Consider the following 13,254-nt stretch of genomic DNA (forward strand, 5'->3'; position numbering starts at 1 on the left):
CTTGGCATGAGGGAAACCGATATACTCCATCGGCCGAGGGGAATGCCTCGCTTCAGCGGGTCGGGATCGGCACGGCACGACGCCAAGAAGAGACAAGCAATGTGCCAAGCGCTGGGCAAGGCTTACGCTCAAGCATGGAGCATCAGTTCCTAAAGGAGCTTTTATACTCTTGCGCATTTGCCGATTTTGGGGATAACGAGGGATTTGGCAGCATGTCATGGTGGCGAGATGGCACAGCGGCCCGTCCCCGCCGGCTAGGGCTGCGGAGATTAGCCACGGACTTTACATCCTCGACCGAAGGAGACTCGGGCTTCATTTTCGGTCTCCGGCCTCTTTGTTCTCCCACTACAGCCTGGTCTGGATCTCCGTCGGTGGTCCCATTAGGATAATGGTATATAAGCCCTCCCACAATCAAGCCAAGTCAAAGCCAAGCAAAGTGAAACAGAATCACAGGCAGCCAAATCAATCCTATCTACCAGAGTTTAGCCTCCATCCAGAGCCATGTCCTTCACTCCAACCACCCTTCCTGCCCTCCCCCTCCGCGAGGCCGTCGTGGACCCGGTCTACCGCGCCGTCCTCTCCTTCGACGCCAACGACCTCGCCCTCTTCGAGTCCGCCTTCTTCGAGGACGCCAACTTCGACTTCAACGGCAGCGTGATGGAGGGCCGCGCCGCCATCAAGTCTGGCAGCTGGGACAACGTTTCCAAGCTGGACACCACCCACTTCCTGAGCAACGTGCGCATCAACCTCCCCTCGGAGAGCAGCACGACCGCCACCGTGACTGCCTCGGCTCTGGCCCAGCACTTCCGCGCGGGCCAGGGGAACCAGCCCGACACCACCCGGCTGACGAGCGGGGCGCTGTACTCGATCGACGTGGCCAAGGATCCTGCGGATGCGAATGGGTTGTGGAAGATCAAGCTGTGGAAGATGAAATTGGTGTGGACGGAGGGTGATTGGGGGGTGATGACGGGGAACTAGACGGGATGTTTTTCTCGTGGCAGAGGCTAGGATATGAGTGGATGAAAGCTGTAACTAGGTCGATAATAACAGGATTCATAGAAAATCCACATGTCGCCCTACGTATTACATTGCGTTAGCACTTCGGTCGGGGCCGCCGTTAGTCGTCTGCTATTTCCATTTCAGGTCTCCCGCATAAGGGTCTTTGCCAGGGGGTATGAGAAATGAACCAGTAGAAATCGGGTATCCAGCCAAAGTAAGACAAAAGAACCTCGATGGCGCCATGCCCTACAGCTATATGTCACAGTCCATATAGAGATAGTGGGACCGGCTGCACCCGGCTTGGCCTAATGGGGTAATTGCCCTACATACGGAGTAGTTACTAGATATTTGGACCCTGCCCGGAAAACCTCCTGCGCTATCCAACATTTGCCATTCGCTATCTTTTAGCCTAATCTGCACTTGACTAAATCATATTGACACGAGCAATCTATCCCCCCAACGTTGCATGATTAAATTCGCTGCAGTCCCCCTAGTAAGGACTGAACTTGCTCCACTTCCGAATCTTAGCCCCATAAATATAGAACAGAAACGGGACCGGTACGAGTGCCGTAGACAAGAATCCAAGAAGGGACATTGCCCATGGCACTCCTAGATTATTGAACTAGATAGTAAGAAAAAGTAAATTAGTCAACCTGCGAATGGATTGGGAAGACGAAGGACATACCATATACGTAGCAAACAAAGGAAACCCGGCGCCCAGCAGACCCCGAAACATGGCATTAGCCGAGATAGCCGAGTTCGCATTCATCTTGTACACATCAATCACGTAGTTCAAGCCCTGTAGGAAAATCAAAAGAATCCCACAGCCCATGAATCCGCCGGCGACTACCTGGGGCACCCAGATAATGTGCGGGTTCGACGTCCACCCGAACCAGAACATCCCGATCGGTAGCAGCACACTGCCGACCATCATGGGCACGAGTCGTTCCTCGGGCACGTCTTCCCCGTGGAGCTGCAGCTTGCGCTGCATTCGGGTCTTGGTGTGCACGATGATGATCACTACACCGACCAGCACCCCGACGGTGATGGCCAGGAAGGGCAGTGCCCCGACGCCTAGGTTCCACCCGCGGTGCTGTTCGAAGGTGATCGGGTAGGCTTCGAAGCAGAGATACAGGAACCCGTAGATGAAGCCCATGTAGAGGGTGATCAGGGCGAGGATGGGCTCTTGGGAGAGCATGAGGAATGGTTTGAAGATGTACACGCGTCCAATCGTCTGGAGGGTCATCTTCGGGCGCGGGGGGAGGGCGTCGTGGAGACCGCGTTTATGTGCGCGCCGCGTGAGGAGGACGGCGCTGTAGGTTTCAGGCACGGTGAGGAAGTAGAGGAGGCTGAAGGACAGGCTGAGGATCACGACGAGCCATTGCGTCCAGCGCCAGCCAAGATGGGGGTTCATGGTCACGAAGCCCCCGACCAGCGGGCCTAGGACGGGGCCTAGAAAGGTCGCGCTGGCGAATCCTGCGACGGCGATGCCACGGAAGAGCGGGTCGTAGAGGTCGGCGAGGGATCCTCCTGCCTGAGATTCGTCTTAGTGTATTGTGTTTCTGCTTCTAAGGGGGCACAGACTCACGATTGCTAACGGAGCTGCTCCAAATACACCACAAAGGAAGCGACAGATGAATATGGTGGCCACATTCTTAGCGACTGCAACTGGGATGGCAAAAATGCCAAAGATGGTCATGCCCAGACTGAGCGGATATTTGCGCCCAAGGACCTCGGAGGCTGGCCCAAAAGCCAAGGGTCCGAAGGCGTATCCCAGCACGAATAGCGAAGTAGCTAGGATGGATACCTCTTTCGAGATCCCAAATTCTGTCATCAGGTGGAGACTGGCAGGGCTGAGAATGGAAGAGGCAAAGGTAGAGAGGCAGGTTAAGATGGCCAGGTTCGCGGTGATGTAGATCTTTCTGGCGGTGGTGAAGTTTCGAGGGTTATCCTGGGGTGTAAACAAAATTGATTAACTATTGACCATAGCTGGGGAAGAAGTTCTATCAGTCAGGCCTTACCGGATCATCGTCGCCATCCCAGCCAATTGTCTGGGGAGTGTGTTTGGCTGTCTGGCCCTTCTCTGCCTCCGGGTCTTCAGCTAAGGCTTCTTCAGATCTGGAGCTGGAGGACCAAACTCGGCCCTCCTGGACGGACCTGCTCTCAGACTGCATTCTCGGCCCTCACGAATAGATTCAATGGCAATTGGAGAGGAGTCTTCAGCACAATCCATTCTGCAATCAATATCGACAGAAACAACGACTTACAAAGACAGGGGATAGTTGCCTGACACCTCCAGCTTCGCGTTTCGAAAAGGCCGAAGGCCGAGATGAGAAGAAGGAAATATTGACAAGGGTCTGCATGAGCCGGAAACCGACAGCCCTAACCCCTTATCTCCGGAGCACCTGCATATGCCTCTAATAAATGCCCGAATATATCCCCCAGACACGATAACCACGGCTTTCGGTGGTTTTATTGCTTCTCATCCTTCCCCAATTCTTGCAATCAACACATACCCACCATAAGTGCCATGGTCCTTTCAAAGGGCGCTCGAGACATGAGGAATGGCCCGCCATCCACAATCCCATCCACATCCAGAATCACGTCGCCAACATGCCCTCTGCCACCCCAGTGATCCCATCCCAACAAACCGCCATCGTCGCTGAAGGCGCCGGCCAACTGCGCATCCATCACGACGCCCCAGTTCCTGCTCTCCACCCCGATGTCGCCCTCGTCAAGACCGCCGCCGTGGCCATCAACCCAGTCGATGCAAAGATGCTCGACTACAGTCCTGTCCCGGGGGCTACCCACGGGTATGACTTCGCAGGCACCATCGTCGCCCTGGGGAGCAACACCCCATCGCATCTGAAGATCGGCGACCGAGTCGCAGGCTTCGTGCATGGCATGAACCCCGTCCTGCCTGACGTGGGCGCATTCTCCGAATACGTCGCCGCCTCCGCCGACTTGATCCTCAAGCTCCCAGACACGATGAGTTTCGAGGAGGGCGCCTCGCTGGGATTGGGGCTGTTCACCGCAGGACTGGGTCTCTTCCAACATCTCCAGATCCCACTGTCCTTTCCCCGTGAGCCCAACCCGGAGGGTAATACCCCATCTAGCAAGGCAGACTTTGTCCTCGTTGCGGGTGGGAGTACTGCCACGGGAACCCGAGCACTGCAGCTGCTGAAACTGTACGTTTCCATAACCCTCCTCCAATCCTATACTGTTACAAAGGAAGTATAATACTAAGAAGTCATTATGAATAGAGCCGGCTTCCGCCCCATAGCCACCTGCTCCCCTGCCCACTTCGACCTCGCCCGCCGCTTCGGCGCCGAAGCCGTCTTCGACTACCACGACCCGGACTGCGCCACCGCCATCCGCACCTACACGAAGAACACCCTCGCCTACGCCCTCGACTGCCTCGCCCTCGCGGAGACCACGCAGCTCTGCTACGGTGCGCTTGGTCGCGCAGGTGGACGCTACGTCACTCTCGAGCCCTTCCGCGAAGCAATTACCTCCCAGCGTCCATACACCGTCACTCCGTCGTGGTTACTGGCGCTGACGATCTTCGGGCGTAAAGTTGCGTTGGATGGGGAGTATGGAAGGGAGGCGAGCCCGGAGGATCGAAAGTTTGGGGCGCGGTTGACGGAGGAGGTGCAGAGGTTGTTGGATGAGGGGAAGGTGGATGTGCATCCGACTAGGGTTATGGAGGGAGGGTGGAAGGGGGTGTTGGAGGGGGTGGATCTGGTGAGGAGGCAGACGGTTTCGGGTCAGAAGTTGGTTTATGTGGTGTAGTTGGTGGTATTCTATTCTAGTACAGTTATATCGTCTACTGTGGAAGTCTTCGTTCAATCTATTTGACGCATCTGTTTTGCTATAGTCATGGCACATTAGGAATCCGATATTGACTAGGGGATCATGTTCTTGTTGGACGTAGCCTGTCTACCATGAGTTCTCGCATGGGAACTGGATCGTAGAGGTACGGAATTGGTGATCCCCCAGTCGGTGATTTTCTCTTTCGTTCGGTGATATATAGATATGCCATTATCTTAGTCTCAGCTGTGATATTCGGCCCTTTACTTGAAGTTAATCAGCTGTTGCTAGACCCGTTAGCCTTTCTGTGCACTGAAAAGCCCGAATTACACCGAGGGTCATGAAATGGCCCTGTACATCTGACTTCACCCTTACGATAAGAGGCTACCATAGTCAGTCCATGAAAGCCATGCTTTATCGAAGAGGCATTCAGGTGTGACCCACTATATATCATTGACTACTCTCATACCATTAGTTCCGAAATTTACACGGCACTCCAATCAATGAACAAAATGACAGTCACCAAGATTGAAATCCCCACCATCGATCTGCGCGGATACTACGAGCCCACCTCCCCAACCAGCAAAGAGGAGGTGGTCGCGCAGGTCCGCGCCGCTTGTCTGGAACACGGCTTCTTCCAGATCGAGGGCCACGGGGTCTCGCTGGACATTCAGCGAAACATGCTGGCCGCCTGCAAGACATTCTTCGACTTGCCAACGGACCAGAAGGCGGAGCTCTCGCTGTATAAGAACACCTGGCGCCGCGGGTATGAGGGTTACGGGGAGCAGACGCCGCATCATGCTGTTTTGCCGGATCAGAAGGAGGTCTGCTGTTCCTTTCTCTATTGCTTTGGGGGCCTATTGGGCGTTTCTTACCTCGTGCTGCGTAGCGGGAATTGCACGATGAATGAACTGACTGATACATCCTACTGTAGGCATTCTTCGTCGGAAGAGATCTCCCCCAGGACCAGGTCGGATTTCTAAAAGGACCCAACGTCTGGCCGGAGCAGGTCCCCACGAGTCAGTTCCGCGGACCCGTCGAAGAGTACTTCGAAGCCCTGCTCAAGCTCGGGCACAAGGTCATGGAGGTCCTCGTCGTAGGCATGGGGCATCCTCCCAGTGTTCTTGATTCCTTCACAGGCAACGCAGCAATGTGAGTCCAAGTACATTTCAGCCCACGTTCCATCAAGCTAACCCCGATTCCTTCTCACTTAATCATGTCAGGTTCCTCAAACTCCTCCGCTACCCCGAACATACCTTCACTGACCCCCGCGTCTTCGGTTCCGGTGCCCATACCGACTACGGAGGCCTCACCATTCTCCTCCAAGACCCCGGAAAGCACGGACTTGAGGTATACCACGCCGCTACGGAGCAGTGGATCCCCGTTCCCGCCGTTGAGGACCGGTTCGTCATCAACTTGGGCGACATGGTGCAGCGCTGGACGGACGGAGAGTACAAGAGCAACCTCCACCGGGTGATCAACAAGGCGGGCGGGGAGCGTTTCGCAGTGCCTGCCTTCTGGCATGGAGATCTGGAGGCGACGAACCCGCTGAATCCAAACGATACGAGCGGGGAGACGGTCCAGGATTTCATCCGGAAGAAGTTCTATCGGGATTATTCGCTGCCGTTGGCTGAGGAGAAGGGGGCCGCTGTTGCTGTTTAGGGGTATATTGGGTGGAAGGTTTGGGATAGCTGTGAGAGGTATATAGGAGGTGAAATGTGAGTGAGGGCTCAATGTGAAATAAGCTGTGATTGTTGCTCTGGTTTCTGGTCTGAAGTATACGTGTCATGACCGTTGTAGAGTAACAACTGTGTGATTTGGAAATGAGCTGGTCAGCGTAGAAGAAAAACCTCGAGGGTTAATGCTCCATGAGCAATTCGTGAGTGTCCCAGAGTACACCGGATCGCTCACGTACTCGTCACCTTAATCGAGTAATTAAGTGGGAGTTGCAGCGTTGCAGCACTAACTAGCGCTTAAGAATATTTTTTTTTTCATGTCGAAACATACTTGTCTTGTGTGCTTCGAGTGGTCAGCGATATATCTTCAGTTCCCTTAGCAGAGAGCTTCAACATCTCATTCGGAGTACCCACGATTCACATGATTGTGGGTATACTTATAACTCCGTGAATGCTAAACTGCCTGTCAATTTCCGATATAGTGACGCCAAGGTTGCCTGTTGGATTGTCTAATCATTGATGAATAGTGACATGCTATCACCCTGGAAAGGAATTGAATGCCCTTGTCGTAGGCATATGCCACTTCACCGTGTCCTTGATTGTTCATATATAAGTGCTGGTTGTCTCTATCCAACTCAGACCTCTCCACATTCCAGAACGGAATCAGCCGACAGTCTTCCAGAAATTGGAAGCTACCGATATACTAGTACGAGGAAGCTGAGGAGGCTCATAGGAAGAACTCGAGATATTAACCTGCAGGACAAAGAGAAGGAAGGAACTTACCGGATACCTGAGCGGCAGCTCAGATATATTAAGTGACTGGATTCTGCTCTAGGAAGCCGCGACAAATCATATGGTCTACTTATCTGAGCTTTGACAGACCATTACCCCCCTATCATCTAGCTTACGATGTCGTGCAACTGGTGCGACACCAGGCTTGTACAATTGTTCATGACCAAACCCAGCCGGCACAGTCTGCAGAACATAGCCACGAGCCTACAGACAGCAGTGGACCATTCGAGTGCTACCAATGGTAATTATGAGAATGTTGAGGTCTTTGCGTTGCGCCGGGAAGAAGATGGAGACGGTGTTGCAGGCTTACAAACCGAGCTACTGAACCTCTTCAGTCGAGTTTATGGGTATAACTGCGAAGCATATGTCATACCCACTGGAACCATGCTGGGACATAGAGATGTCCGGATGAAGATGGACGACTGGTCTTGTCCTCGTGCAAAAAAAAATACGTTACGAATTTTTGTTTACACAGGCATTAGTTCTTCTAAGGGCCCAAGCCACCCGGATTTTGATATTGAGTGAGTGTTATTCCCACGGCAATATTATGCTACGGTTCAGGCTAGCTAACAGTTATCTTATAGGTTCCGTGAGATCTCCACGCTGTCGCCATACAACCCAAGGCATGTCTTTCTATCCGCATACAACGGGGGGGATTCGCTATGTTTAGTCGACTTCTGGGAAAGAAGACCTGTCTCAAACGAAGTTGGGCCAGAGGTAATAGCTGCTTGTGCTTTGGAGCAGAAAGCTAAACCAGATTCAGAGTTCGGTTTAACGTGCTTACTCCTTGACACACTAAAAGCCAATGATGGAGCCCCTATTACTGCTGCTACGCTTTATGCACGTCTTTTTCGAATTGCGTCCCAAAGCCAAGTGCAAACATACCTGATGCATGCTCCAAAATGGAATCGCCCGAGCATTACACTGAAACCGTTGAACAGAACTGATTTGCGCCCATGCTCTCTTTCCTCCGAGCGTGTCCTTTTCTCTGTTGAAGTAGAGGACAATGTCAACGAACGGAATGTCAAGGCCTGGGAAGAGCAGCTGCTTCGGAGTATTCCCAATGATGTGCTCAACGTGGATATCAAGGTTGAACGAGCATTCCAAAGCAACGGCATCTTTGCCACTCTGCTCATAACAGCCCCTCTTGAAGTATGGACTATGCTTCCGGATGATCCGGCATACAAGTTCCTGTCCCATGTGACCTCAAATAATGAATCTTCCGCAATCAGAGCACTGCCTTATAGACAAAGGGCGGATATCGGCTGAGTTTGTAACAGTTGGAAAGGGCATTCTACAACCATTTCTCTTATGGACTTACATTCACATAATCTGAGCAAACTTGCTGCTTGAAGATATTATCTCCTTTTCTATCAAGATATAAGATGATTTACTTCACTAAGCCATCTTGGGGCCACTTACAGAGTTACTATTATGGTGTTGCCGCATCGATATGATCTGCTTAGCCAATTCAGTGGTACAACGCGCTCCTTTGAAGCAATCCAAACAACATGACCACACAGTAAAACTACCATTCTTGCCAGTACTTACCTAATGCAGCCGTTTGCCATTTGATATATTAGTATTAGTGAGCGAAAGTCTAAAACGTATATCTCGCCGCTAAGCAACTAAGTTCCATCTCCAACTTCTAGATTGTGTCGATATGGTGATTGAATTTATTCAATCTCGTACCGGATCTCTTCATCGCTAGTGAATAGTGACGTACTACGATACTTAAAAATTCAGATTCTGTCCACGTGAATGGGTGTTACTTCACTATCACCTTTTGCATATTTAACATCAATCCTCATGGTCCCCTGCTCTTGTCTCTTCCATCTCGCGCATCCGCCGATTTAGTATAGATCTGTGGTGTTTCGCCTTGCATATCTTCTTTACCACCTCTCATAACAACGATTAAGGTACCTGATTCCTCCTTGAATTTCCAACCTGTCACTTTGAATACTACATCTTCTCTCGTATTTTCCTATCTCTATTGAGAAAGAGAACATGACCATGAGCCATTCCAGTGCCCTACGGCCGTACCTGGCCACCAGGCCACAGCGTCGGGAACAAAGTTTACACAGCTTGAACACTCTGGCGGCTAACCTTCAAATGAGCGTCAAAAATGCACTTTCTGCCGAAAGCAATTATGAAGCCGTTGAAGTACTTGCGTTCCACTGGGCGAACGACACGATGGGTGTCGCAAACTTGGAGACAGAATTGCTGGATTTCTTGACTCGAGTATATGCATTTCATTGCGAGTCATATGTCATTCCTCTTCAAGCGTCGCCCTGCAAGTTGAGCTGCAAACTCACCAGCTGGTCGCGTGACCATTCCAGCAAGGATACACTAAGAATCTACATCTACTCAGGCCATGCCGCCGGTATGGGCCCAGCCGACCTGGCGTGGACGATTGCGTAAGTTTAGTATTCGCACCAAGAAAACACATCAAGATCAAATCTAACAGTGATTGTATAGAGGCCAGTCTAACGCTAATGGGATCATTGTTGGGCCCCGCGTTAATATAAAGACCTTGCTATACCCCTGTGAGGACCTGGAGGGCGACTGCCTCTATATCTTTGACTGTTGTTCAGCGGCGTCTGTTGCGCTTTGGGATGGCCCAGAAGCCATCGCGGCTTGCGGCTGGGCGCAGAGCAGCTCTGCAAGTCTCGACTTTGGCTTGACGCGGGCCCTGCTCGATACCTTGCGGGATATTAAAGGGGCACCCATCACGGTGGCTTCACTTTTCGCTCGTCTTTTTCGTCGAAACGCATCCCAGAATCAAGTGGGAGCATGTCCTGTTCACATACCCAGACACGATCATCCAAGCATCACGTTGAAGCCTCTGAGTACTCGTGGTTTCCGCCCAAGCCTCCTCCACCCTCGCTACTCCGAACGCGTTCTACTGTCCGTTGAGGTCAAAGACAACGTTGATGAGCGGAGCGTCAGAGCCTGGGAGGCCTGGCTTCTGGGGAATATTCACGGTGATGTCCTCAGCGTGGATATCAAAGTGGAAGGAACGTTTCGCAGCCACTCTAATACAGTGCTGCTCATAACAGTCCCCATCGAAGTGTGGACCATGCTGCCCGACCACCCAGGCTACGAGTTCGTTGCGCATGTCACGTCGAGCAACGAAATCTCGAATACCAAGAGAGAGCTACCTCACCGTTCCGCCCAACCTCGAGGTGAAAACTAGCCAGTGTCACTAAGAAAGCCAATTAGGTGAGGCATTGGGCCGGGTAGAGTCGTATGGCCTTATGAGCTTGCTACGTCTGCCATATTTTCCAGAGTGGGAGAGACAACTGTGGGCACCGGTACCACGTTTTACCCAAGCCCCCAACCGATAATAGGATGGCCAAACAACAGTAATAACAATACCTATAGTAACCGTCGCCCATACGTTCAACAACTACGGCAATAATGGTGATCGCTACGATCATAACAACAAGAACTACAACTAAGAATAATAATAATAATCAATCTCTCATCGAGCTATTCCATAGTCAGTCTTAATGGTTCACTAATCACATTGCGTCTTATTTAAACTGTATTCCTGTAGGCTGTAAATAAAGTAGAAACGGAAAATATGAATAATAATAATAATAATAATAATAATAATAATAATAATAATAATAATAATCTATTTCCTATCAGACTGCTAGTTATGAACTATACTACCTTTTAGGAAGCCCTTCAGAAATGTTATAATACAAATCTAGCAGCCATAATTCCGTTATTATAGGTAGATAGAAAGGCAGCCTTCAACACGTCTTTCCCCTCTTATTGACGCGGATTCCAATGCATTTGAAAATAACCCAATTAATAAACTCCGAATGTGGGTAATGTGTCTTCATAGTGGTTGATCCCGGCTCTCACTTTACAAAGGCTGCCTAACGAAGCAACTTAAGGAGATGTAGAATCAACATGCTCATATGGCCCTAGGCAGATGTCACCCTGGGTATGCGAACTGCACTGTTTAAGAGGACTCGGGATAGCAGAAATCGATCCAGGTGTTCACAGGAGCTCTTTTTCTATGGATAGACTGGAAAGGACGTCTCAAGTCCACCACCAATATAATTGTGCGTATGGCTTATGGATACCGGTTGAATCACCCATTTCGGCCGTAGTGCGTTTCGTTACTATATACAGCCTTGAATTGGTAGAAATAGAGCTCATCACTCATCATTTATTTCAAATCCTGCTATTCTCGAAGTGATTTAGAAATCCTGCTTCAGTTTATCAACCGGGGGAAGAACACCCTCCTTCTCCAGTACTTCAAACGTTTCCACCAACTCATCCCACGTATCGGCATAGCCCGTCCATCCCAACTTCCTCGCCTTGCTCATCGTGCCTACGCAACTCCAATCCCGTCCCAGAACGAAAGTCAAAAAGTCCCACGTAGCCTTCTCCCATGCTTTCTGGTCGAGACGATACTTATCCCTCAACTTGCCCCATGCCTCATTCACATCCGCTCTCCTTGCCCATTTCTCCGGATCGACTTGCAAGAACAGCGTAGGAGATCCTTCAGCCTTGACCCCGATAGTATCCTCATACTCCTCCAACGGATGCGGGTTCGGCATGCGCACCGTCGTAGCCTCGTAGTCTCCGAACCCAGTCGAATCCGGCACTCCGCCGCCCGGAAACATAGGATTAGGGATCTTGCACCCGAACCTCTGCGCCAGCCGAGGCCACAAGGTCTGAAAACTCTCCGTATCACCGTTCATCACATTGAAGACATTATTCCCTGCCTTGGGCGCAGTCGCAGCCCAGAGACAGAACTTGGCGTGCAGGTTTGCCGAAGTCCAGCAATTGAACGCGAAATAGTTAGCCTTACACCCAGGATAGGGTAGTCGAGAGCCTGGCAGGACTTTGCTAACAGCGCAATAGAGCCCCAGCGCCGTGGCTTCATTCATGAAGTTGCCTCGCGCGTATCCCAGCACATCCTCTGGCAAGGTGACGACCCATTCCCAGCTTCCTCGGGCTGCCGCTTCTGCAAGAATGCGTTCCTGCTCGTAGTAGAAAATCGGTGGCCAGGAGATACCGCTCGTATTCTTCTCCAATAACAGGTCATCTTCCCGCAAGGGTTGCTTGCAGTGGCCCAGGTGGACACCGTAGTGCTTGAACCCGGCGGTTAGGATGAAGCGTTGGAGACGCTTGATGGCGCTGGTTTTCTCGAGCGCTTGGATGAAATTGCTGAGCATGACGGAGTTGATGCGCGTGGCTTCAGCGGGGTCGTCGTGCGCGAGATAGGCACAGAAGAATACATAGTCGGCTTCGATTCCCTGTAGCTCCTTGGCCATGCCCTCGACGGAGCTTTGTAGGTCCAGGGTCGCGTGTTGGATCTTGGGGCTGTCATACCCGGGGTTACTTCTGGAGAGGGAATAGATCTTATCATAACTGGAGTCTTTGCAGAGATGGTGGACGATCGCGCTGCCGGTGATGCCTGGATCATGTTAGCCATTTCCTATAGTTAAGTCAACGGGGCGTGGCTTACCGGTAGCTCCAGTGACGATTGCGGAAGGCATGTTGGGGGTCGATTAGTTAGGCCTGGAATTGTGCTAAATGGGGTGCAATTTTGTGACATTATTGTAGACTATATAGCTCTTCATACGAGCAGATGTGGTACTTAAGTCTTCTGCCCGGTCCGCAATGACGTACTGTACACGGGGTTTAGAGTTTATCGAGTATGTTCTTCTATCTCAGTGTGCTTTGGTCTACCAAACACGCTGCTCTTGTGAGATTGAGCGCTCGGAACCGCATGACATCAGTATCAGAGCACCTGCATCCATCCATGGACAGTGAGAGCAACAGAAAGATACTTGGGGGTCCACAATTCCTCAGCGGCAATGTCAAGCGGAGCCAGCCTGAAATCCCGGCCGATTGAGTTTGATTTACTGTGGAAAGGGAATCCGGGATTTGGTGCATGATCTGCTTTAACTTTTCACGCAATATTAATAATCTTTGATTATTGACACAC

General features: G+C 51.3%; 7 protein-coding genes across 7 annotated transcripts; 5 read left to right on the forward strand and 2 right to left on the reverse strand.

Moving 5' to 3' along the window:
- The first annotated feature begins 333 nt into the window (after positions 1–333).
- ASPBRDRAFT_592329 (nuclear transport factor 2 family protein) lies at positions 334–1,311 on the forward strand. The gene is made up of 2 exons (XM_067628019.1): positions 334–391; positions 446–1,311. The coding sequence occupies exon 2, from the start codon at positions 502–504 to the stop codon at positions 976–978; it is 477 nt and encodes a 158-aa protein (XP_067478072.1). The 5' UTR covers positions 334–391; positions 446–501; the 3' UTR covers positions 979–1,311.
- Positions 1,312–1,489: 178 nt separating this feature from the next.
- Positions 1,490–3,173, reverse strand: ASPBRDRAFT_30612 (MFS transporter; the record flags this gene model as incomplete). The annotated part of the gene is made up of 4 exons (XM_067622797.1): positions 1,490–1,621; positions 1,685–2,533; positions 2,588–2,950; positions 3,021–3,173. 4 exons carry the CDS (start codon positions 3,171–3,173, stop codon positions 1,490–1,492), a joined length of 1,497 nt encoding a protein of 498 aa, XP_067478073.1.
- A 292-nt stretch (positions 3,174–3,465) lies between these two features.
- ASPBRDRAFT_178553 (zinc-binding alcohol dehydrogenase family protein) lies at positions 3,466–4,837 on the forward strand. The gene is made up of 2 exons (XM_067619881.1): positions 3,466–4,187; positions 4,263–4,837. Exons 1-2 carry the CDS (start codon positions 3,613–3,615, stop codon positions 4,789–4,791), a joined length of 1,104 nt encoding a protein of 367 aa, XP_067478074.1. The 5' UTR covers positions 3,466–3,612; the 3' UTR covers positions 4,792–4,837.
- A 484-nt stretch (positions 4,838–5,321) lies between these two features.
- ASPBRDRAFT_55503 (isopenicillin N synthase family dioxygenase) lies at positions 5,322–6,471 on the forward strand (the record flags this gene model as incomplete). Its single annotated transcript, XM_067627397.1, has 3 exons — positions 5,322–5,633; positions 5,744–5,961; positions 6,033–6,471. The coding sequence occupies 3 exons, from the start codon at positions 5,322–5,324 to the stop codon at positions 6,469–6,471; spliced, it is 969 nt and encodes a 322-aa protein (XP_067478075.1).
- A 923-nt stretch (positions 6,472–7,394) lies between these two features.
- On the forward strand, positions 7,395–8,546 carry ASPBRDRAFT_675479 (uncharacterized protein; the record flags this gene model as incomplete). The annotated part of the gene is made up of 2 exons (XM_067628918.1): positions 7,395–7,798; positions 7,862–8,546. 2 exons carry the CDS (start codon positions 7,395–7,397, stop codon positions 8,544–8,546), a joined length of 1,089 nt encoding a protein of 362 aa, XP_067478076.1.
- Positions 8,547–9,144: 598 nt separating this feature from the next.
- On the forward strand, positions 9,145–10,805 carry ASPBRDRAFT_675484 (uncharacterized protein). The gene is made up of 2 exons (XM_067628919.1): positions 9,145–9,694; positions 9,756–10,805. Exons 1-2 carry the CDS (start codon positions 9,285–9,287, stop codon positions 10,471–10,473), a joined length of 1,128 nt encoding a protein of 375 aa, XP_067478077.1. The 5' UTR covers positions 9,145–9,284; the 3' UTR covers positions 10,474–10,805.
- Positions 10,806–11,494: 689 nt separating this feature from the next.
- On the reverse strand, positions 11,495–12,802 carry ASPBRDRAFT_126986 (SDR family oxidoreductase; the record flags this gene model as incomplete). The annotated part of the gene is made up of 2 exons (XM_067617927.1): positions 11,495–12,720; positions 12,772–12,802. The coding sequence occupies 2 exons, from the start codon at positions 12,800–12,802 to the stop codon at positions 11,495–11,497; spliced, it is 1,257 nt and encodes a 418-aa protein (XP_067478078.1).
- Between the last annotated feature and the right edge of the window lie 452 nt (positions 12,803–13,254).

Source organism: Aspergillus brasiliensis (genome assembly GCF_001889945.1).
Source record: "Aspergillus brasiliensis CBS 101740 unplaced genomic scaffold ASPBRscaffold_7, whole genome shotgun sequence".
NCBI classification, from domain to species: Eukaryota; Fungi; Ascomycota; class Eurotiomycetes; order Eurotiales; family Aspergillaceae; genus Aspergillus; species Aspergillus brasiliensis.

Excerpts from the sequence above, each read along its gene's own strand:
- ASPBRDRAFT_675484 (XM_067628919.1), top strand. The coding sequence starts at position 9,285 with ATGACCATGAGCCATTCCAGTGCCCTACGGCCGTACCTGGCCACCAGG. Across the intron at positions 9,695-9,755 it reads GACCTGGCGTGGACGATTGC|AGGCCAGTCTAACGCTAATG; the intron begins GTAAGTTTAGTA and ends GTGATTGTATAG.
- ASPBRDRAFT_178553 (XM_067619881.1), top strand. The coding sequence starts at position 3,613 with ATGCCCTCTGCCACCCCAGTGATCCCATCCCAACAAACCGCCATCGTC. Across the intron at positions 4,188-4,262 it reads GCACTGCAGCTGCTGAAACT|AGCCGGCTTCCGCCCCATAG; the intron begins GTACGTTTCCAT and ends CATTATGAATAG.
- ASPBRDRAFT_592329 (XM_067628019.1), top strand. The coding sequence starts at position 502 with ATGTCCTTCACTCCAACCACCCTTCCTGCCCTCCCCCTCCGCGAGGCC.